General features: G+C 31.0%; 1 protein-coding gene across 7 annotated transcripts in view; it reads right to left on the minus strand.

Moving 5' to 3' along the window:
* LOC127279045 (lachesin-like) overlaps positions 1–26480 on the minus strand; it is a 276980-nt gene that overhangs the window by 18880 nt on the left and 231620 nt on the right. For 6 of the 7 annotated variants that reach the window (XM_051301147.1, XM_051301148.1, XM_051301146.1 and 3 more), the window contains 3 exons: positions 25395–25679; positions 23865–23927; positions 1308–1457 (listed from right to left, as the gene is read on the minus strand). In XM_051301147.1, the coding sequence (XP_051157104.1) occupies positions 1308–1457; positions 23865–23927; positions 25395–25679 (498 nt within the window). The remainder of the gene's footprint in view (positions 1–1307; positions 1458–23864; positions 23928–25394; positions 25680–26480) is intronic. The other variant, XM_051301150.1, reaches the window with a different exon arrangement.

The following is a 26480-nucleotide window of genomic DNA, read 5'->3' on the forward strand; positions in this document are numbered from 1 at the left end:
CCATTAAGAATCATGGCTAAGATACGCGTCACCAAACCGAAATTCATGTAGATACGCGCAGATCTGAAAATTCTCTTCCACGAGGCTCCGTCGCGGAGATCCAGAGTACCCTCTCCGCTCACGGACCGACCACTGCTGTGTAACTTGACTCTCAGCATGAGCTTAAAAGAAGCGACTCCGGCCGTAACTTTTACATTTTGATTCGATGTCTCGCTTCGAGACAATTGGAGCATTTCTCAACACAGAGTTTTCCTCTAGCAGAAATGAGAATTTCTCTTTCTGATTTAATATATTGTGTGTTACTCAATATATTAAAAGGGTAAAATTTATAACCTATGGAATATTTGTTTTATAGAAGTTTATGCATTTCATGCTTCCACTCGTGCATTTCACGAGCAACAAGAAGTAATTTCACTTTGGCTGTTTGTCCAAATGAGCATCATCTAGACCATTTATGTTACGAGAGCACATCATCTAGAATTATTATCGTCATCATCGTTGTCTTTCCACTTTGATGTATACCTTGATCCGACGAGCTAATTCGGCTGCACGTAAATAAAACTTTAACATTCATTACAAGGGAGATCCTTGTTAAAAGTTGTGCTCAAAGTACTTAGAAGATCATCAAGGTCTTAATAATGGACACATGACATCAGGATTTCCAAGTGTAAAATATTTTATTGTATTTATTTATTTTAAAATCTCATTTCACTTTTATGTTCAAGTAGTTAAATAAACGCGTTTACAAGAGCTCATGTGCGTGAGTCCGCCAATAGTGGGGACAGTAAAGTATTTCAGTTCTTTTTGAGACACTTGACACAAATGGTCGTGATGTAAGGTTCTATATCTTCATTTCCTTTAATTAAATACACACATAAACTTGTAGAAAGTCTATGATGTCTTTTTTCAATCTTATATAACATAATAATTAAAATTAAATTAAACTACATATTGAAAACCCACTTGAAGATTAAGAAAAGTTAACACTGATGAAGTTATCCCTTATCAAATATAAAAATTGTCTTGAACCAAAGTAAATATTATTTAACAGGCTACTAATTTTAATTTGACTAACGAAACTTAAACTAAGCTTTACAAAATTCAGATCATGGTGATTAAAAAAAGAGTTGAACCTATACCGAAAATAATAATGATACAGTGTTTGTAACGGCAGTGCATGGTGCAGAATAGCGTAACGCGCAATGCAAAAAATTTTGCAAGGTTTAGTGATGTGATATTTTTTGAGTGGAAATACGTCAAGCAGGCATAAGTATTAAAAATTTACCAGTAATCGATGAAGATCTCACCTGTACTATGACTGCGCAGTTTTTCTTCTGCTTTTCTAATATTCTCTTCTCTCGTTGGAGGTTTCTCTGTTTTCTCTGGATAGTTAGAATAGTGTGATGTTGGCCATGAAGTAGTTATTCTCTTTGGTGGAACTGGAGTCGTCTTTCTTTCTGCAAATAAATTAAGGACTAGGTTCAAGATTTACTTGTGCCTACGAAAACGCCATTGTTTGCCAAGAGTCGGTATTTCAGGCGAATCACTATTCCACACCATACTGAATATACTGTTAAATCAAAATTTCAAATATTTACATGTATAAAATTTTGATATTCAAAGTACATTATTCAAAAAATTCTTTACATATTTACATTTTATTAAATGTTTATACAGTTTAAAATTTATGGATCATAAATCTACAAGCAAAATAATTTTGAATTCACTACTTACGAAAAGTTCATTTAAAAAAACTCTTTGTAAGTTTTGTCATGAGACAATAACTTTTCGAGAAAAGCATCCCGCTCGTAGAGAAGAAACATATTATTCTAAGAAGGGGGTTACAAGAAACAGCGCTGCTAAGTAAGCAATAATTGTTTCTATTTTGGTAATTAAACCTAAACACTTTATTTCCTCATGAAGATTTTTTGTGATCAATTTTTTGTGACTTACTAAGTATTATAATAATTTTAAAAAAGGTAATATAACTTTGTTATATTTTATAATAATAATAAATTAATAATGTAACGAAATTTAATAGTTTAATTATTATTATTGTGACTACCTCAGCCGACAGGATTTGGAGATTAATAATATTTACATATAAGGAATATAAAAAAATGAATAATTTATGAGAACATAAAACAAAAACATAATAATATAAAATTATTACAAGGTGATAAAGAAACTAAAACATAGTCAACATGTTTCGGTAATTGACTCACAGCGGATGAAAAAAATAATGAGACTTGTATTTTTTAATTTACTTTGAAAGCAAAAAGTCCTTTATTAATAATTTTAGCTTCTGTTAAAAGGCGTTTTAGCTTGTCGAAGGCTGGTTGTCTTTCTGGTTCTCAACTCCACTTGGTATTTATCTTGAGTAAATGTGTAAGTGATGAGATAGTTTTCGAGATACGTTTTACAAAGCGACAGAACCATGAAATTATACTGAAGAATCGGTGAAGTTCTTTAAAACAGTGGAATCCGCTTAGTATGACTCCGCTTACAATGACCAACCGGTTATTATGTCGCACTTATAACAATATGTTTGGTCTGTGTATAAATTATATAGAATTTAGGCCGTTTATAATGACATCGGTTATAATGACAAACCGCTTACATTGACGTAGTTTTAAGTAAATCAATCCGTTTATAATGACGAATTTCAATTAACAGTTGTTTTTATTTTCGATATCTCTCTATTGTCTAGCATCACTTAGCGTTACATGAGACTGTTTGGATCCGTAGTTTTAAATTGTTAGTGATATTGTGAACAGTTTTAGTGAATTTGCTCTGAAAATGGCTTCACATCGGAAAGCTTTCACGATAGAAGAAAAAGGTGCAATTATCTGCAGGCTAGAAAAAGGGGAATCAAATTCATCGTTGGCCAAAGAATTTGGGGTTGGACATTCAACAATATCAATGACTAACAAAAACAAAACAAAAATTAAAGAATCTTTCAATTCTAATGTGTTGAAGTCGAAGAGACTTCGCAAGTATAAACGAGAAAATGTCTATAAGGCTTTAGTGCAGTGGTTTAAACAAATAAGAAACCAAGGAATACCAGTTAGCGGCCCCATGTTAAGGGAGAAAGCAAATTTTTTTGCAACTCAATTTAACATTGTTAATTTTGATTGTAGTCTCAGCTGGATAAGCCGTTTTAAAGCAAGACATAATATTGTGTCAGGATCAATAGCCGGTGAGACATCATCAGTTGAACAAAACATCGTTACAGAATGGTTAACAACAGTGTGGCCTGACAGAACTAAACTAACTTCCGAAAAAATCTTGTTTTTAAAACAATTGAGTGCTTAGATTCTAATCAGGATTTTTACAAGATAAAGATTACTGTCTTGGATGCAATAATTATGATTTATGATGCTTGGAACAAAATTTCACAACGTACAATTTTCAATTGTTATAAACATGCAGGATTTGTTGAAAACAGTGATAGTTTATCGTCTCAAGAAGTCACTGAACAAGAACCTGACGCTGATATAGACGCTGAAAATAATGAACCCCTATCTTTGTGGGTTAAAAATTTTAATTCGCAATCGCTGACTTCAGTTAAATCATGGGATGATTATGTTGTCATTGATGGCAACGTTATAACATCAGAAGAACTAACGGATGAAAATATCGTTAAAGAAGTCATAAATGGGCAACCAGAAAGTGAAGAAGATGACAAGGTATGTATAAATAAATAAACAAATGTAGATAAATAAATAAAAAAAGTATAAATATTAAATATTTCAGCAAGACAAGGAAGATTTCGAGGAAGAAAACCCTACGGCAGCAGAAGCTTATGGAGCCGCAGTGTTACTGACGCGATTTGTTCACAGTAACATCACCGACGATAAAATTAAAAAAATGATGTCTATTTTGCATAACACTGTCAGAGATTCCTATTATAATTTGAGAAAAGCACCCAAACAAACAAAAATTATAGATTTTTTAAATATTAATAAATAATAATATCGAATAATAAATAATATTATTTGCAATTTAGACAAAGAAACAAATAAACAAAGAATGTCTGATGCTGTAAATACTTCTTACTTTTACTGTGTTTTTATTTCATTTGCTTATAATGTGGATGATGTGGTAAGGGGGAAAGAGGGCGCTAAGCTCGGCGATATAGCACCAACAACAAATTATTATTTTCTAAACTTTGGGGGTGTACAGTGCCCCACTTGAATTCGGGTTGTACAAATATCTAAAAAGTTCGTGATAATGAGTTGAAAATTGAAAAGAAAGCATTTAAGTTACAGCGAGCAAGCGGAGGTACTAAAGAAATTGAAAAAGAAAATAAAAAATTCAAGTATATACTTGTAACCTATGCTTTTTCAGCATCATACGGCCCTGAATGTTTATGTGACCTTGCATCAAGGGTACTCTTGCTGCAATGGACCACACAGGACATACAAGTCCATTACAACGAGAGTTCAGTGTAACTCAACTCGGGCGACAAAACTTGCAGAGTTTCCAGTGATTGGAACAGCAATTCCACATGTATGCGAAGTCGCAGAGACGTTGCGAGCACCGTATCCCCACTGCGCCATCTACTCAATGCACTCCCCTTCTGACGTCACAGAGGGGAGTGCATTGAGTAGATGGCGCAGTGGTGATACGGTGCTCTCAACGTCTCTGCGACTTCGCATACATGTGGAATTGCTGGAAAGATTCCGCCTCTTACCAAGAGGAGCAAACGTGACTTAGGCCGGTCGCACTGCTAATTGGAAAGTGACTGGAAGAAATTCTGTGCCATTGGTGCTGGACTGTCACTAACTCTTGGCCTTGCGTCCCATGGGGGAGCATGTGGGTACACACGTTTATGGAGACCCCGCAAGTACAACCGTGTAGTCGATTATCTTGTCAGAGTCGAATGGTGGGGGTTGAACCCACCATGGGAGCACCCGTGTCAATGCAAACTCCACCACACCACTAACAATAGTGGGACGTCGAGAAAAATTAGTATCTACGCGATTGTTATATTTCTTTTATTATTTTATTTTTGGTTGAACAAAAGTGAGCTCGTGTGGTCTCGATTTATTTTTTAAATTAATATTTTCTTAATATTCTTTATTTCCGATTTCTTATGTCGGTCGACGGAATTATGTATTTATAAATCGAAATGTATTTATGTTATCTTTTTTAACCTGTCTTATTGTCATTGACTACGCCAGTTTGAAAATCTGACATTATATTCATAATCAAAAACCCCGGAGTTACGAATTTCAGGGAAATTGAATAAATTTTTTTAAAGTAGACAAATATTACACATAAAAATGTTCCCACAACTTTAAACGCGTTTTTCTCGAAACAAGACTTTTCAAATCGATGAGCATCATAGCGTCTGAATTATTTGACAAATCGCCTTCGGGTTTGCGGCTAATTAAAGGTAACTAAATTCTGCTGGGGTCATACCTTTAATATGATACAATTATTAACAATAAAGATTTTTTACAAGAGGCCAAACATGAAAAAGTAAGGTAAGAAACGCAAGGTTTTAAACAATTGTCTGCCATTTTTTTATTAGTTTAACTTTTGTTGGAAATACAACTATATTTGCGACATATTTATTTTCTATGTACAAATTGTGAAATTCAAGAAAAGTTGTAAGAGTCCGTTTATGACCTCCCCACTTCATGTACATCCCCGAACGAAGGTCCTAAGGTCTGTACTCAGGTAATTTGAAGCCAGTCCTCGTTTACCCGTTGTCAAAATAAAGTCTACACTAATTTTCATGCCAAAATCCTTGTGTACATTTTATTTCTCTATCCAGTCCTTGCGCGTATATTCTCTGCATTTAGTCATTTTTCTAACAGGTTATGGGCTCAGAGACCAGAGACTTGATATAGTTAAAGTTCAATAAAGTGTATGATAAGGATATAAAGTGTTTGTGCGTATACAACAAGTGTAGTTTTCAAGTGTACCACATTCAAATTCAGAAATAAAGAAATAATTAAAGAACAGTTAATCAAAGTTTTTATAGACAATTAAAGTACAGTATATAAAGTCAGGTTAAAGTTAATAAAGAACAGTTAAAGTGAATAAAGAACAGTCAAAGTGAATAAAGAACGGTTTAAGTGAATAAAGACAGTTACAGTGTTAAAAATGGGAGACAGTACGAGATTTCGTTTTTCAGTTGATAAGTTGAATAACAATAATTACCAAACATGGAAGTATAAAATGGAGTTATTGTTAATTAAAGATAAATTATGGGAAGTGATCACAAAAGATACTCCAGAACCAGTGACGGATGCGTGGACTCAAAAGGACGATCAAGCTCGTGCAAATATAGGACTTTTAGTTGAGGATAATCAACTTATACATGTAAGAAATGCAAAAAGTGCGCGTGAAGCTTGGAAGAATCTAAAGGAATATCACGAGAAAGACACATTATGCAGCAAAATATTTCTTCTGAAACGCATATGCAGGATAACGTTGCATGAAGGAGGAAATATGGAGGAACATGTTACAGAAATATTGGATCTCGCGAATAAGTTAGCCGCTCTCGGAGACGGATTAAAGGATGATATGTTAGCCGCATTGATACTCAGCAGTTTACCAGATTCTTATTCGACATTAATTACCGGTTTGGAAAGTCGTCCCGCAAGCGATATTACAAGTAATTTTGTAACGGGGAAATTAATCGATGAGTATAAAAGGCGGAAAGGTGCAGAAGATTTTGATAATTCACAATCTTTAGCAATGAAAGCACAATATCAAGATTTCAAGAAAAATAATCTTGACTGTTTTTTCTGCAAGAAAAAAGGACACATGAAGAAGGAGTGCCCAAAGTATCAAGCATGGAAAGAGAAGCAAAATAAGGCAAATAAAGTTACCGAATCAAAAGATTATGAAGAAGATAATTGTTTCTTATCAGTGGCAAATTTAAACTTCGATAAAAGGAACATTTTTTATGAAGCAAGTTATGGAGTGAAAAATTTGAAAGGAAAGAATAATTCTTGGATTGTTGACTCAGGAGCGACGAGTCATATGGTAAATAACAAAGATTTTTTTACTGAGTTCGATTCAACGAAAAAAGGTTATGTGCGTTTAGCGGATGACAATGAAGTTTGTGAAGTGCAGGGAAAAGGTTCAGGCTTAATTCAGTGCATTACAGATGAAAATAAAGTAATAAAAGTGAAAGTGACAGACGTCTTGTATGTGCCACAGCTTGGAGCAAATCTGCTGTCTGTGAAAAATTTGGTTAAAAAGGGTCATAAACTTATTTTTCAAGGTGAACAGTGTCGTGTAGTAAACAAAAATAATAAAGTAGTGGCTACGGCAAAGTTATCTCCACATCTATTTGAATTGAGGGTAGTTGCAGATTTGGGGATTATAGAAAAGGTCCATACCGCAATAAATGAACCGTGCGGGGGGGGGGGAAAATTTCATAAAACTATAAACTCGGAACAAAAAGAGTCTCAACTATTTTCAAAATTAAAGAAGAGTTCGAATTCAGGAAGGGACCTACAAAAAGATAAAGACTCAACATCTGTTGAAATCATGTTTTTGGAAACAGAGTATGGTCATTTTTCGGAAAAAGCAAACAACAAAAACTCCAAAGGTAATTTAAAAGAAATTGACAAAGATGACATTATTTCTGTTCCGGAAGAGGAAAACACAGAGCAGATCAACGCGCAAGAGGAGTATACAGACGCAATTTCAGAATCTCCTCGTAGAATTTCAGGCCGAAACAACAAGGGTGTACCTCCAGACAGGTATACAAGTGAAATATCAAGCAGATTAAATACAAAGTAATCAGAATTTTAAATTTTGAGACTAATTTTTGGTAAGATTAAAATTATTCTCATTTACAGAAATTTTTGTTTGATTTTTGGTTTATGTGGTTTAAAGAAAAATAAATGTTAAGGCAGGAAATTATTATAATATGTATTAGTGAATTTAAATACTTGTGTCATAAAATTAGCAGTGAAAATCGGTAAAGAATTAAAGTTTTTTATGTGAATCAAAGGACATTGATATGGACAATAAGTTGAATTTAAAGTTAAATGCGGATGTCGCAGTTATATAGTTGAGGAAGGGTGTTGGAAATACAACTATATTTGCGACATATTTATTTTCTATGTACAAATTGTGAAATTCAAGAAAAGTTGTAAGAGTCCGTTTATGACCTCCCCACTTCATGTACATCCCCGAACGAAGGTCCTAAGGTCTGTACTCAGGTAATTTGAAGCCAGTCCTCGTTTACCCGTTGTCAAAATAAAGTCTACACTAATTTTCATGCCAAAATCCTTGTGTACATTTTATTTCTCTATCCAGTCCTTGCGCGTATATTCTCTGCATTTAGTCATTTTTCTAACAACTTTTTACCTATTTTATAGGTATAACCTATTCTTTAAGATGTCACCTAGTTTTTGTTCTAGACTCAAAATTGCACAGTGTGCAGAATGTCCGTTTCCCCTATATGTTTTAAAAGTTCAAGGATTTACTTTTATTTTTAAAAAAACTGCATCACCCTGTGGGCATTAGAACATTATTTGGCGGACATGAAACGTTCTAAGAACGTCCTTAAAACGTTTTTAGAACGAACATGGTTTTTTGCCCGCAAGGTCACTAAATGATTTCCACTGCACTGCAAGCTTGCTGCAAGTTTGCAAAGGGTAGAACATTGCAAGCTGGTAGCAAACTTGCAATGCAAGTTGGCAGCAGGCTTGCGTGCTATCTGGGCGAAGATGGGAAGAGTCGTTTCTCTACAAGCAGGTTCTGAATGACAACTTCATCACTGCTTATCCATTTTTGAAGTGGGAAATATCCCATAATGTAGATGTTATTAACTTCTTGTGCTATTGATCGCGCTTCCTCAAAAGAATCTGCTCCTCCGAAAACGACATCAACGTATTTTCCTTTAGTTAGAGTTGGAATGGCAAGTAGAAATTTAGATCTTTCATCTTCAATCAGTTGTTGAATGGCACAAAGAGCAAGAAATGGAACGCAGAACACACCTTATGTCACTGTTTTTAGTTGATACGTGAGAATTTCATTAGGCTTCTCACTCCAAAGAATTCGTTGTAAAATCCAATTCAAAGGATTCACATCAATCTGACGATACCTAAACCTAAACTACGTGATCACGCCAGTCAGCGTAGTAAGTACACTCGGATACATTTGCAAATAAGGAGGCATTCCATAGTAAAAACGATTTGATTAAATGCATATAGACTGTTAGGGCAATTGTTGCGTACGTTCTCAAGTGAGTCGAGATATCACTAGGTTGCCGATTATGTAATTTAATTTGACTTTGATTTCAAAATCAAATTAATTTTTTTGATTGGAGTTTAAAAATCCAGTTTTACTTCATTTTTTTCTTGCAATTTGACGTGAAATTCAAATTTATTTTTTGATGGCAATTTAAAAATCAAATTTTACATCATTTTTTTCTTGCAATTTGACGTCAAATTCAATCAAAAATTAATTTAAAATTTGATCTTTAAATAGCAATCAAAAAAATTAATTGGATTCTGACTTCAAATTGCAATAAAAAATGAAGTCGTAAAAATAAATTTGATTTTGACATCAAAGTCAAATCAAATTACATAATCGATACCCTGAATTATGCCTAAAGCTTTTATGGCTTTGTCAGTATTAGACGAGATATGAGGTTTCCAAGTTAATTTCTTATCTAAAGTTAAATACCCAAATATTTTAGAATGGTCGCTTGCGAAACAGCCTGATTATTTATCTTGATATTAAATGAGAATGTCGCTTTGAAAATCTTGAAAAAACAGTGAAAGATGTTTTACCGGAAGAAGCCTCAAAACCCAGACCCCCAAGCCATGTTATCAGGATAGTCAAGGCTTAGTTGACTCTCAGTAACACCCTCAATATTTCTAAACCTAGTGTATATTAGGAGGTCATCAACAAACAGTGTGTATTTGAAACTTAGAGGGATTATATTTTTTATTCTCCTAAGATATATAATAAATAAAATGGCCAATAGGCCCTGCATTGAAAGCTCCTTTTATGTCAATTGAAACTGCCAAGGTGCTGATGTCTTGACCAAAGTCCTGACCTCCATAGGTGAGAAAAGTGGTAAAACAGTCAGTTGAGGCCTATTCTTTTCTAAAACCGAATTGATTTACTGGAACAATTCTGATGTGTTCAACAAAATGTTCCATTCTTTTATTAACTAGTTTTCCAAAAAAATTTGTTAAAACTAAGGTCAAGGCAATAGGGCAAAAGTACTTACCACCTGGCTTGGGGATTAAAATAACGTATGCTATCAGCATCCTTATAAGTAAAATTGTTTTCGTATCTGATTTTCATGACATGCGCTTCATATTTGTATATTTTGCAGTATTTTAAGAAAGCGATATAGTTTTCGTGACAGTTTGTACAAACGACTTTAGCATTTATATTTGAACGATAATTCTAGGCACAGTACTGGCATTTAGGTAATTTAGTTCTACACTAGGTTGCAATATTACGGAATCTTGAACATTCATGACATCTCTTAGGGGTTGTTATTGAAATTATAAGCCTGAATTTAACTTTATTTATTCTAATATAATCAGGTATAGAGACTCTACTAAAAATAAATTCAACTTTTGATGAAAGAGAACCGTCTTGATGCGTACAAAGCCTAATCGATACAGTTTTCGCACGAGATTCATCATTTAGTTTCATACTGCTGTTTTGGGAAGAAACTTCAATCATTTTGCTGGTTTAGTGTAAAAAGAGGACACGTGCATACAGGCACGTGTCCTTATTTTGAACGAAAATCGTCGTTTTAATAATATCATTTAAAGGAAGGGAAAAAGGAATTCTGTTTACAGAGACATTGACCTCCTGAAGTTCTGCTCTCGTGCATATTTTACTGCTCTGAAAATGGCGTACAGTTCTGCAGTAAGAATCGACAAAATTGGTCTGTAAAGACGTAGCCGAGGTAAAGTTGGAATTCTTCACCAGAAAAGCAGAAGAAGCACTACCCGTTTCAGGGTTAAGTGAAGCATCGGTGTAAATCACTTCAGCTTGTGGGAAATTCTCGCCAAGGAACCTCCTAAGTGCCTCCTCAGGATTTGCTTGAGCAGCCAAAGTCACTCCAGATTTTGTGTCACACAACGGAAAACAGGCAAGTGCATTCCAAGACCAGTCGAAAAAGTGCTGTTTTATAGTTCTAAATGTATCAAGAAGGATGGGCGTCATACATTTAAAGGGATTGAGTAATGAGAGTATATCCTTGTTCAATCTAAATGAGAGCTTACGAGAATGCCTCCTCAGTTTTATCAAAGATGAGGTTAGTGGATTGTCCATCCACCTAAAATTCCTAGCCATGAGCATATTTGCCAAGTAAGCGCGTCTGAAGTAGAGGGGGGATTCCTTTGCCTCAGACAATAGAAATAAGGTTGGGATAGATCTCACGCAAGTCAATGATATTCTCAAAGCCGCGAATTGAATTGGATCAAGAACTTTCAGGTTAGAAGGAGCAGAATCAGAAAAAAGGGGAGGTCCCTCACGTAACTCGGGAAACAATCTTTAAAATCCCTAACGCCCTGACCGCTTTATCTGCTAACATCCTAATATGAGGGCCCCAGTTAAGTTTTCGACCCAAAAGGATGCCCAAGTGATTCATAGTAAGAAGACATTGTATCTCCGTATTCCCTATGAAGATGTGAATGTTATGAAAACTTTTTCCAGGCCTCGAAAAAATGCAGCAAGATGTTTTGGCTAAGGCCACATCTAGACCCATTGACTTGAGCCAACGTAAAATGTTATTTAGCACTACCGTGACTCTTTCGGAAATTTCTGGATCTTTGAACCTAGTACACAAAAGCAGATTGTCCACATACATAACAAAATCAAAATCCCGTGGAAAAAACTATCCAATCCTTCTAAGGTAGAGATTAAAAAGGATAGGAGACAGAACTCCACCCTGGGGCACACCCAGACCACAAACCCTTGGCATAGTTTAAAAGGGTATAGTCGGATAAGTATGGAAACTCAAAAAAGTTTTAGCTGGTGTATTTCTTGACAATAACACAGGCACACAAAAAGTAAAAAGTGGTTTGGCCGAGATACTACACTAGTCTATTTTCATGTATGTTTTCCCGCTGAATCCGAAGTCAGAATTGTCAGATTGGTTTTAATTTTTGAGATAAACTCAAAAAACTACTCAGAAAGAAAAATAAAATCAAAAAGTGCAAAATTTTTGAATGACACTGAGCTAATGTAATTCCATGTATTTTTTGCCACTGAATTCGAATTGAAAGTCAGAATCTCAAAGTTTTGAGATAATTGCAAAAAACTTAAAATCAGTTTTTTGGAATCATCTTCAAAATTTGAGCCAATCTGGAAATTCTGACTTCGAATTCGGATTTAGCAGGAAAAAATACAAAGAAATACACTATTATAGTGTTTCGACAAAAAAAATATCTATGCCCCTAATTCAGGATTTTAACAGTTTTTGGCGATTAGCTCACAGAAATTTTTTTTGCCGAAACACTACGATAGTGCACATTTATGTATTTTTTCACGCTGAATCCGAATTCGAAGTCAGAATTGACAGATTGGCTCAAATTTTAAAGATAATTCCAAAAAACTGATTTTGAGTTTTTTTGCAATTACCTCAAGAATTTGAGCGAATCTAACCATTCTCACTTCGGATTCGGATTCAGCGGCAAAAAATACATGGAATTACACTACCGCAGTGACATTGAAACATTTTTTAACTTTTTGATTTTATTTTTCTTTCTGAGCAGTTTTTTGATTTAATTTGAAAAATAAAAACCAATCTGACAATTCTGACTTCGGATTCGGATTCAGCGGGAAAAAATACATGGATATAGACTAGTGTAGTGTCTCGGCCTTTATTTTTTGTGTGCCTGTGTAATCAATTATCCTAAAGGTCGAAGCATTTTATTGTCTTGTCTTCAAGTAAAGACTGTAAAAAATTATCCACAATTTTAATTTCGAAATAGATGATGCTGAATTCCTAGGACCTACCCGCAATTGTAAAAATGAATTATAGAAAATTATTTTGTATCTCTACATAATAGATTTTTGAAAATAGATCGAATTCTAAAATTATGAGAGTCATATACTACATAAGCATGTACCAGGAAGGGTTTTTTGAGTTTTCCACGGTGACGCACATTCAAATCATGTCAGGCATAATTTTTTTATTAAATGGGACTCCTGGAAGAGTAAAATGGTGAAAAAAATTTCGTGTACCTATTCAATAGAACCCAAAAAAAAATTTTTAAATTTCAAAATTTAAAATGTTTGGGTTTTTCTGAAGAAATTTTGGATTTTTAAAAATCTACTCAAAATTTGTAATCAAGAACCCCAAAACCCCCAATTTAACAAGTTCCAAGAGAATTAGATAGATTTTTAAAAATTTGTCCGTCATACACTACATAAACATGTACCAAGCACGGTTTTTTGAGTTTTTTAACGTGACGCACCTTGAAATCATGTCGAACATAATTTTTTTTAAGTGGGACACTTGGTAGAGTAAAATGGTTAAAAAAAATTTGGTGTACCAATTCAATAGAACCCCAAAAAAAATTTTGAAAATTTCAAAATCCAAAACTTTTGAGTTTTTATGAAAAAAAAATGTTGACAATTTTTTTCATAATCGTTATTCTTATCTCTGCAACATATCCAAAGCTCATTAAAATCCATATTTTCGAGAAAAATGCGTTTTTTATTTTTCTTTCCCTCTCCATAACTCCCAAAAAACGCAAAATTTGGGTTGAAAATTTCAGAAAGTTATATTCATGTGGGTGGGAACATAAGTATACTAATAATATGGGGGATTCCACATGAAGTGATCAAGGTAAAAAAAGTTTTTTCTCCAACCATGCCCAAACATAGGGCATTTTGTAGTACTATTCGATGGTAATTTTTGGTAAAAATATTTTTCTATTTTAACCAATATTTTTTAGGGGGAGGGGGTGAAAGTTTTTGGATATCCTTTACTTTAATAATTTCTATCTCTCACACAATTGAATAAAAAAATTTTGCCAATATCAGTTTTGATAGGTTTTTTTATGCCCTTTTGATTGGTAATATGCATTTTTGAAAAAAAAATTTTTTGACCAAAAAAAATAAAAGTCAAAAATAAATTTGACTTTTTTGGGGTGACAGACCCGATTTTTTTTTTTTTTTTTTTTTAAACGAAAGCTGAGGTTTTTTCCTATAAGGACATATAAACGAAAAAGTGGGACTAGAACGATTAATCTTTGAAAATTAGAGATTTGTAGTTACTTGAACGCTGCGAACTACCGCGCGCGATGCCACAATAATAGTGGTATTTCGCTAATGTTTAAATTTGGAAAAAATTTTGTACTTTAGCATTGAAATTATAATGAAATGAAATCTTTAAAATATATAATAATTTTACATGTTAAATATAACACACTGTTAAAAGTTCATTTGATTTAAGTAAGTAGCTATTTGAAAATTATGTAATAAATTTGTATTTATGTCAATTAGTTATTGTCTAATTTAATTAATAGAATTTGCTTTAAACACAAAATATTATAACATAAAATGCTGTTTAATTGTTGCAAGAAATAATTACTTCTTTCTAGTAAATGTTTATTTAAAAGTTAAATGGCCGATTTCTTAAATAATTTTATGTTTTCAGAGAAATATTTTATAAATTATATTATACTATTAAGAATATTTGAATAAATAATTCTAATTTTTTTAGTACTGAAATTTTGAAGTTGAAAATAGTGGAGAACAAAGTTCCAACTTTTTATTAAACATATTCAAAATTTTAGGTTTATTTATGGTTTATTTCATAAGTTTTGTAAATGTTTTTCTGGTAATTTAATCCTTATAGTCAGTGTTGTTATAAAATCTGTACAAACTTTTAATATTAAATACAGCCCTCAAAAAAGAGAAAAGAGAACGTAAATTTTTGAATTTCGCGGTCAATAGAGAAGTTTGTTTTATAGTTTTGTCACCAGGTCGCGTCAAACAAACTATTAGAAATTTGCTCGCAAGCGAGAGTGAACTGGTACGACTTATAAGAAGCATTGGTAACGCTAAGAGTTTCGATATATTTTATTTTACAACAGTGTCTTCGCAGGTTTGTAGTATCTTATTTTATTTTCTCGAATATATTATTACATTTTCTATTCAGTTTTATTTACCTTGTCCCATTTTTTGGTTACATGAATCCAAAAATCGGGAAGGATAAAGTCATCTGGAATGATAGAGGTTGCAATCCTTTTAAGATAAAAGGCCATAAAGTACGAAATGTACGTCGAATTTCTGCCAATTTGCTTGTGAAATTTCCTACTTTATTTGAAGGTTCAATGCTTTGCAACTTATGTAGAAAAAAGGCCTGCAAATTAAACGAAATGCCCGACTCCTTAAATAACGAAAATGTTATTGATGTTGACATTCCTTTAGATAAAGATTCTGAAAATGATCAAATTTTGGCAGATGATAATCAAGACGATGATGATATCAATAAAGATCCCAATTATATCATTTCAGGTTTTAAAAACGACCATATAAATAGAAATTCAGAAGTTAGCAATCCCAGTGAAAATATCATGCAATGCATTGACGAAAATCATTTGGCTGCAGCTGAAGTTTTGGATCAAATAAAAGAAAAATTCACATCTTCAACAAGTGATCTTGAAAAAATTCAACTTCTAACACACGTCCCAAAATCCTGGTCTATCCAAAAAACAGTGGATTTTTTTGGAACTTCTCATCGTCAGGTTAGAAAAGCAAAACAGTTAGTGGCTGAGCATGGCATTTTAGCGGTCCCTTATGCCAAAAAAGGAAATTCCTTAAGTTCGGAAACAAAAGCTCTTGTCATTAAATTTTATGAGAGTGATGATATGAGTCGCATAATGCCGGGAACGAGAGATTGCCTTTCAGTTCGAATAAATGATAAAAAAGTTCTTATTCAGAAAAGGTTACTTTTGGGTAACTTAAATGAGTTGTTCGCTGAATTTCAGTCTCAAAATACTGACGTTAAAATAGGCTTCTCAAAATTTGCCGAATTGAGACCAAAACATTGTGTTTTAGCAGGAAGTAGTGGTACTCACACCGTGTGTGTTTGTACGCACCACGAAAATGTGAAATTAATGCTAAAAGCAATAAAGCTTAAATATTTAGGTAATGATCCCGAAACTAGTTTAAATGATTATCGCGATTGCTTAAAGCTGACGATGTGCCCCGATACGACAAGTTCTTGCCATTTAGGTGAATGTAAAAATTGTCCAGGTATTACTAAAATAAAAAGTAATTTGATTGATTCGTGTGAGGATGAAGGTTTGCAAGAAATTAAATTTAATTCTTGACTGCAAACAGATAGGTGCACATACAATTCCTTAAACTTGGACGTCGACGATTTTGCAAATGAACTTTGTGAACAGTTACTAAAATTAAGAACTCACGATTTTATTTGTAATCAGCAAACTTCGTTCATCAAAAATTTAAAAACGACTTTGAAAAACGATGAGTTTATTATTTTATGTGATTTTGCAGAAAATTATAAGTTTATTTTGCAGAACGCGGCACAAGGATTTCACTGGAATAATGACCAGGCGACAATTTTTACTGTGGTAATTTATTATTTAAAAGAAGGGATTCTAAATCACAAAAGTATGGCCATAATTTCAGATAATCGGAATCACGATGCTGCTGCTGTCTATCAATACCAAAAGATAATAATAAATTACATAAAAAAAATTTTTAATCACCCAAAAAGGTATATTATGTCACGGATGGAGCAAAGCAGCATTTTAAAAATAAAAACAGTCTTGCTAATCTTTTAGCTCATAATGTTGATTTTAAAGTTCGAGACGAATGGCATTTTCATCCAACAGCTCATGGCAAGGGGCCATGTGGTGGAATAGGAGCAAATATTAAAAGAAATGCAGCAAAATATAGTTTACAATGTTCTTCAGAAAGTCACATCCTAGATCCACTAGCTCTTCAACTATGGGCAAAAAAAATTGCAAGGAACCAGAAATTGTTTTCAGTGGCAAGAATGATGTGAGTGTGGCTGATGCTAAAAAAATTACAGAAAGATTTGATAATGCAGTGACAATTAAGGGAACAATGCAGTACCACGCTTTCATTCCGACTGAAGATAGAAGATTTCAATTAAAAAAATATTCTTCTTCTGCTGAAAGCGACTACTTCCCAAAAAATAATAAAAAAAAAAGAGCACTAAAAAATGAGTTACAAAAAAAAAATTTTTAAATCCATAAGGATTGAATAAGTAGAGATCTAGTTATAAATGAACCTTTTCGTCCTAAAGTACAAAAATTTCTATATTTAACATGTAAAATTATTATATATTTTAAAGATTTAATTTTATTATAATTTAAATTTTTAAAGTTCAAAATTTTTTCCAAATTTAAACGTTAACGAAATGCAGGCATTCACTTAATGGCAGTCTCAACCCTGCAAAATGCAGAGAGCGTTAACGTCTTCCCAAATACCACTATTATTGTGGCATCGCGCGCGGTAGCTCGCAGCGTTCAAGTAACTACAAATCTCTAATTTTCAAAGGTTAATCGTTCTAGTCCCACTTTTTCGTTTATATGTCCTTATAGGAAAAAACCTCAGCTTTCGTTTAAAAAAAAAAAAAAAAATCGGGTCTGTCACCCCAAAAAAGTCAAATTTATTTTTGACTTTCATTTTTTTGGTCAAAAATTTTTTTTTTCAAAAATGAATATTACCAATCAAAAGGGCATAAAAAAACCTATCAAAACTGATATTGGCAAAATTTTTTTATTCAATTGTGTGAGAGATAGAAATTATTAAAGTAAAGGGTATCCAAAAACTTCCACCCCCTCCCCCCTAAAAAATATTGGTTAAAATAGAAAAATATTTTTACAAAAAATTACCATCTAATAGTACTATAAAATGCCCTATGTTTGGGCATGATTGGAGAAAAAACTTTTTTCACCTTGATCACTTCATATGGAATCCCCCATATGAATAAAATACGAGCGGGGCAATTTTTCCATACTTTCCGGCTATTCCATTTAGAGATTTTTAAATCGTTTCTATTTATATTAAAAAAATGTATTTGATTTTAAAAAAAGGATTTTTTTGTCTAATATCAAATAAATATTTACTTGAATCAAATAATTTATATAATTATCAAATAAATATAATATTTGCATCAATAATTTTAGTGTTGCCAAGATTGTTCTGTTTTAGCACGGCGTGATTTAAAAAAATGATGTTTAGTAATTATTTTATAAATAATATTAAATTTAAGTTAAAAATTATTTTACAAGTTAGAAAAAAATGTTTTAAAATATGAAAAATGTTTTTTCATAACTCAGTCATAAAAAGGGCGCTTGTTGGTACGCTGGTGATAAGTTGAAAACTACCTTTTCTTGAACAGAGTGTCATTTGTCGCCTTATTTGCACGGAGTACAAACAAGACAGCTGAGAGTGCGAATAAGAAGGCTGAGAGTGCGAACAAGAAAATATTGTAACGCTATCGAATGCGAATCGATATATCGAATCACTATCTGAACGAGATCGAGAATAAATGTTTTTATAATGTATAGTAGCACGAAGGGTTTTAGAGCCCTGACGCATCGTGAAAGCCCTGTACGCATGCGTTAATTCCTTTTAATTTCAGCTGTTTTAATGTGGTTGTTATTTTCCGCTTGTGATCAACACATTATCTTTAAAAATCTAAATTGTAATAAAAACGACAACTTATTTAGTTGAATGTTAATTTTTAACAAAAAATTTTGCGCTGGCTTGAAAGGTAAGTCCTGTATTAAAATCTCAATATACGTGAATATACAAGCAATGCATAAACATAACCTAAAATTTATTGTTACAATTCTATCACATCTAATGCTATTTTATCACTAATTTTTAATTAAAAACAATATTTATTTTTAATTTAAATTCTTACAACTTGCATGATCAAGGTTGCCAAAAAGATCAATTTGTTAATTTCCCTGATTTCTCCACAACATTAAACAAGTTTCACGGACTAAATATTTTTCCGTGACATTTCCCTGACAAAAATTTTTCTTTTCTGATTTCCTTGACACGTACTACATTTTCATTGTAATTTTAGAAAATAAAGTACAATAATTATTAAAAATTAATAATTTGAGGTTATATTGCAAAATATTTAAGAAATAATAATTTCCGATATGTAGAGACTTTACCAAAATAAACTTTTTTGTAGACAATGTCGAATCATGAGCTTAGTGACGAGAACTGCACGCCGCCAGAAATGCGCGAAGCAGCTCGAGAAATATTAATAGATTTATTACCCGAGAAGTCCAGAGAAGCGTATGAAGAAACATACACAAAATTTGTCGATTGGAAAAAAGCGAATAAAGCCATAACCTCTGAAAACTGCTTAAAAGTGTACTTTAAGATGCTTATGAAGAGTTACAAACCGACTACGATGTGGTCCATTCACTCCAAACTAAAAAATACAATTAAAGTTCATGAAAATGTTTCGATCGAAACCTACAAGGAATTAACAGCACTGCTTAGCAATTATTCCAAAGGATATAAAAGCACAAAGGCCAAAATTTTCACGACTGAAGAAATCAAGACGTTTTTAAATACTGCTCCCGATGAAACTTATTTGGCACATAAGGTAAGTTACACAAAACTGTAAATAATAATTGCAAATACAAGCATCGAGTTTAACAACTTAAAGAAAATTGTTTAAATTATATATTTAAAAATTTATTTTACTTAAACTAAAAAAATTTATGTAAATAAAAACTTGTATGTAATTCCTTTTTATAATAATAAAAACAATATATACAAAAAAATAAAACATTCTGCAATTTAAAAGCAAAAAAATATATAGATTCAATTTTATAATGATTTTCAGGTTGTCGTTATTTTTGGTTTGAGTGGATGTTGTCGCAAGGGCGAAATTTACGCTGTCAAAGCTAGTCACATTACAAAGCAAGGAGCCCTTTTTGCAGTTGAGATACCTGATACAAAGAATAATGTGCCTCGAAAATTTATTATTGACTCAGTTTACGCCCCGACTGTTCAAAAGTATCTAGATCTTCGTCCTGCAAAAGTGCAACGAGAAAACTTTTTCTTGCAGTATCATAACGGTAAATGCACAAATCAAGTGATTGGCATTAATACCGTAGGCAGTATGCCGAGAAAAATTGCCGAATTCCTCGGACTAAAAGATCCTCAAGAATACAAAGGACATTCATTACGAAGGACGTCCGCTACCGTTTTGGCCGACACTGGAGCTACTACTTTAGATTTACAACGTTTCGGAGGATGGAAATCCGCAACAGTAGCTCAAAGCTACGTCGACGATTCAACGGCGTATAAGGTAGCGAACGCGGCAAAAATTTCCAAGGCCATCTCAGGATCCAAAAAGGAAAACTTAGAATCTAAATCGGAGAATGTTCCCTCCAAAAAACCGAAAATTGACGATTCTCAATCGAATGATCTCAAAGAATCTTCAGAGAAAACTTTTGTATTAAATAATTGTAGCGTTACTATACATTACAATAAGTAAGTGATGTGTAATTTGTGTACTTTTCTTTATGCACTTGCAATATTAATATTTTAAAACTAAGTATCTATAACAAGAATATTCAAAAAAGATTATATAAATATATATATTTGTAACTAGTTTCCAAAGTTAAAAAGATATAATAAAAATAAAATTTTTAAAAATAAATCTACTTTTTTATTCTTTTCTGATTACTTGTTATTATAATTATGATTAGGAATTCTAATAAAGTTATAATTAATGTCTCTCTTTTATTTATTAATTTTATTTTTTCTATTTTATTCCTATTTCTTTCGCTTTATTTATTTGTTTTTTAATTATTTTACTTATAAATAAAAATTATTAATATTATTATTTATAAACTCTCAGAATTTATTTATTTGAACGAACTGTTTTTATAATTAATTTTTTTATTCTTAAAATCAATTTATAATAAAATTTTTAATTTTTTAAATGTAATTTATTTCTTAATTTTAATTGCATTTTAACGAAATTAATTTTTTTAAATTAATTAAATATAATTAAATTCTTAATTTTAAAATTAATTATTCTGATTTCAATTTTGTTTAATTAAATAATTTTTAATTGTTTGAATTTAATTTTTTTTTCTGGGATCTATTGAAAAATAACTTGCCCACAAGTATAAATATGGATTTTTGCCAATCTTGTTCTTTTAAAAGTATGAGTTTGTTTGTTTCGGGTTTGGTTTGCAATCAACTTTTTATACGGTTCTCCCTTTTTATGACTTTGTTATAAAAAGTATCGTTCGTAATTCATATGAACGGCGTTTTGAAACTCGCGCCAATGTTTTGAAACTCGTCTGCGGCTCGGGCGGCTGCGCCGCCCTCGCCTACGACTCATTCCAAAAAAATTGCACTCGTTTCAAAAACGCCTACTGTTCATACTTATTACGAAATGTACTATTTCATACCTACTTATTTAGTACCTTTAACACCATCAAATGACAAGTTATTAAGAAAATCTGTAATTCGTCGATGAATAGAATCATGGAATACCACACAATTAGTTTAGAACACCGTTTTCTGTTACAAAATACGATGATACAAACGACATAGTTTATGATAACGATCTCATATACGATGTCATAAAAGATATATTTTTCAATGTTGATACAACGAACGTCAACCTTTAAAAATGACTTCTTTTAATTATGTGTCTATTATTATTAAATTTATTTCAAAGATACAAAGACTAGAAATATTATTCCTGAAAACCCTTTTTTAAAAATTAACTTTTTTTTATTTTTGACGTAACTTTTGACCTTTTGAATATACTATGGTAGTTATAGAAATTTATTTTTCACCTCGGAATCTAAAAGAGCAGAAATTAACCCGATTCATAAAACATTTTGTTATAGAAATTGTGATAATTTATCATTTTCCTTACATTTTTCATTAATGTTTAAATAATTGTGTAATTAATATATATATTTATATTAGAACAATTAATTCTGAATTTTTATCAGTTACTTAAAAAAACAAAATACCTTAAAATTATTAAGTAACTGCATTTTAATAATGTTACTGTTCGTTACAGTTATTGATTAAAAGTAAACTAAATGTGATATCACGTGCGGTTTACTTAATCCTTGGTTCTATTGACCAACGTGTGTCATAGGATATTATTCCATGTGGAATAGGACTTCTAGATTGTTTCATTAAATGTTGATTTTCCATTTTTTAGATAAAAATATTATATATATACATATATATACCTCATCTCATTTACATATCCTTTTTGAATAAGAGATACACAGATGTTTGAAATCGGAAAGATACAAATTAGTGTAGAGCAAACAGTACTATTTTAATTTTTTGCTCTAAAATAATCCCTAATAAATTATCGATGACTTCGATAGATTTATAAAATTTATCAATTTTTAAAAAATAATATACTACACAAAATGCCTTATTTTCTTTTACAATTTAAAATATTCTAAATTGATTTCAAATTTTATAATCAGCGATCCTAAAAACCCGATTTTTGAGTTTCAAACAAGTAAATATAATAAATTTTAAAAAAAGTTCTTCGACACATTGGATTCGTCCTTTCTAATTTTTAAAAATTGACATTAATTTCATAATTAAAGCTAAAAACAGACGATTAAGGAAAATGTGCTTGTTTAATAAAAAAATATCCCCGATTCGAGCTCAATGTAAAATATAAAATAAATGCTAAAAATTAAATATTTTTAATGAAAAATTCCATATAATTCTGCAATTCTAAAACCACACATTTGCATAATATTGTGCATTTACATACTGGACAAGATTAGTCCCATAGAGGTCCGAATGTTTAATAATGAGTCCTGTACTCTCTGAGGATAACCATCAATCGTGTAACCCTAATTAATTAATATCAACGAAAGCTTCAAGATATTAAATTCTGACGTTTACTAACTATATTCTGTTACTAACATTAAATATCAGACGAATAATATTTATTAAAATAAATTATTCACTTTATCAATTTAAACTAATAATTATTTGCAAATAGTTATAAATAATAACATACAGAATACATCAATTTTCAATAAATATTTTAATTATTGCAAAACAACATGTTTGATGTAAAAAATAGATAGTTGTTTCGAAATATTTTATTTCCCTTATTTAAAAGATGTTTTTATTAAACATAATTTAATTCTTTTTAATGGCTTCATTAGAAGTGAGCGAAACCATATTCATCATAAATCAATCATCTGTTAAATAATGTGCATATCAATATTTTATTATATTTTATCTTTTTTAATATTCGAAGATTCAATTCCTCGTTTCATGTCTGTAAAAAATTTTTTATTGAAAATTCACAAAATTTGTATTGGCGAAAATTTGGAAGGAATTTTGTGCAATATTCCCCAAGATTAATATAAATGATTTACAAATATTTAAATAAAAAATTTGATTCATATACGAGTTATTAAGTGGTAAATTTTTAAATAGTACCACAAAATATTGAATAGAGTTAGTACATGATATAAATATTATCTTCATGAGGAGTGGTTTTTCTATATAGAAATTTAACTCCAAAAATAGTATTCTATAGATAAATGACATTGATCTAGTATAACATATTGTAATTAAAATTAAGACAACATTAAATTTAACCCCTTAACTGCGATGACGAAGATTTGACGCACAAAATTGTCGTTATCAGCAGTTAAGGGGTTAATACTAAAACGAAGGTACGAGCAATTCCTTTGAGAAGCTAAGGAAGCAAATAAAATGTTTATATCCTTTAGTTTAAAAAGGAAGTTACACTATAGTCAAATATAGCAAAGCTTTGAGATTATATTAAAAAGCACTAGTACTAACACTACTAAAGCATTAGAATTGAGACTCCTCACCTTCTTTGTTAGCGTTGCTTTTGATTTCTGTAGCCTTTGGTGGTGCTGATGGTTTTGGTATTTCTGAAACAAAAATTTATTTTTAAAACCTGCTTTTTTATTATAAATCGTAGTGACTGCAAAGACAAAAAACTTATGGGATAAATTTTGAAAATTTTAAATGGTTGATCGTATGAACAAAATTTTAAAAAAGATTCTTATGAGTTGTCCATGATTTTCAGGCCTTAAGTTATACAATTACTATAATATATCAAAAAATAATAAAAAGCATAATGACTATTCGATTAAATACAAAAATTAATCAAAAATAAACACAGAAAAAAAGGTGGATAAAAAGTTGTAAAGATAGAGGATAAAAGTCGTTAGGATACAGGGTAAAGGATAAATTTGTGATGGATAAAAATGTTACTAAAATATTACTAGAAAACTGGATGTCATATTTGAGTAAACTGTATAATTTTAATAAAAATATTAGTAATTTTACACTTAACTTATTAAATCCACAAATTTTATATAAATAAGTAATTGCATGTGGAAATATTTTGCCTATAATTATTGTCTATTAATAAAAATATCTTTGACTAATATAATTGACAGCTGACGACAGTGCGTGAATAATCAGAACTGGGAAATTACAACTCAACGTCTGTATTGTTGCACGAAAGCAGAGTTGGGTAGTAACTGATGTAAACTTTTCTAACCTCAATATTTATATTTTATCACGAATTCAGAGAATCTATCAATGCAAATGAATCAAATATATAACAAAATTAATTATCAACACACATTTTAATTTTATTATATGTCAACAAGCGTTTTCCGTGTTTAAAGTATGAATAAAATTGATGAAAGTGGAAACAAATTTTCTTCCACGTAAGAATAACATTGTGTCGTCTGTTTGTTGTCCCTCCAGGCCTTTGACGTCATAACTTGAACTCGAAATATCTCGATGAACTGACACAGCCTAATATGCACAAAAAATTCAGTTACTACCCAACTCTGCTTTCGTGCAACAATACAGACGTTGAGTTGTAATTTCCCAGTTCTGATTATTCACGCACTGTCGTCAGCTGTCAGTTGTATTAGTCAAAGATATTTTTATTAATAGACAATAATTATAGGCAAAATATTTCCACATGCAATTACTTATTTATAAAAAATTTGTGGATTTATTAAGTTAAGTGTAAAATTACTAATATTTTTATTAAAATTAGACAGTTTACTCAAATATGACATCCATTTTTCTAGTAATATTTTAGTAACATTTTTATCCATCACAAATTTATCCTTTACCCTGTATCCTAACGACTTTTATCCTCTATCTTTACAACTTATTACCCACTTTTTTTCTGTGAATTCTATTAAATGTAAATTCTATAAATTTAAATTTAGTTAAATCAAAATTTAGTCATTTGTAATCAAAGTTATATCGAAAGAAAATCTGTCAAATGACAATTTGGTTAAATGAAAATTAAGTTAAATAAATTTTCCTTTTAATCAAGGTGGGTTAAATAAAAATTTAATGCTTACCGTATAGTCTAATTGAACCCTCTGTTTCTCCAAGTGAATTTTTGCTAATGCATCGATAATTTCCGAAGTCTCCGTTTTTTAGACTTCTTATAGTCAGTTTCATGGAAGTTTTATAACTGTTTTCTTCTATAGTTGTTGTATATTTTTCATTAGATAACACCATAGTGTAATTATAAATCCAGTAACTAATCGCTCTTGGATATGCCTCAGTATTGCAGTCAATAGTTACGTTTGTTTCTAATGGTGCTCCTACTAGCTGATTAGGCACCCAAATCATTGGAGAAACTACAACGTAATACAAAAAAAAATATTAAATAATAGATACGGTTTACAGTCGATCATTATTACTGTTGCTCCTTCCACCCAACACTAATTTCATAGGTCATAGATTTTTCAATTTTTATGGACCTTGGAATAAATGTAGTATTGTGGGAGATAATTATAAGAAAAAATTAATTTTGCATTTTTCAAAGAATTAAATTTTAATAATAATTTAGGATTAAATAATTAATATTATTATATTATTAATTGATAATTTCAAATCTTAGTAGAAAAAAATCAAAGTTGTGATGCTAGTTAAAAAAGTAAAGAAAAATTGATTTTGTCTTACATTGCATTTATATTGTTGAAATAACAGTAATTATTACCTTAAATATGAACAAAATCAATTAAAATGCCTCAAAGATAGTCATTTTTAAATAAAATGTACTCCAAACTTTGATGTTTGATAAAATCCAAAATTAAAAAAAAAGTCTTTTTTTCTTATTCTGCTTTTCTCACACAACAGAACATTTACACCAATTGTTAGAAAGCTCGTTCAATGAAACTTAAATTGCTGTAACTTCTAGTTTTAGAGAATCCTACATTTTTTTTTTGCTATATGGAATCACGAAAAATCCCTAAAAAAAAATTGGAAAAGTAGACTAAAAACATTGTTTATTTATAATATTAACTTTTAAGAATATATTTTGTTTAAAAAATATCACCTTTTATTCATATTCTACATATTTATGAAAAGTACATCTTTTAATCACTCTGCAAATCGAATTGTATTAAAATAGGTCCAACCAATTTTAAGATATCTAA

Source organism: Leptopilina boulardi, unplaced genomic scaffold (assembly GCF_019393585.1).
Source record: "Leptopilina boulardi isolate dan_hultmark-lab unplaced genomic scaffold, ZJU_Lbou_2.1 LbouV2_214, whole genome shotgun sequence".
Lineage (NCBI taxonomy): Eukaryota > Metazoa > Arthropoda > Insecta > Hymenoptera > Figitidae > Leptopilina > Leptopilina boulardi.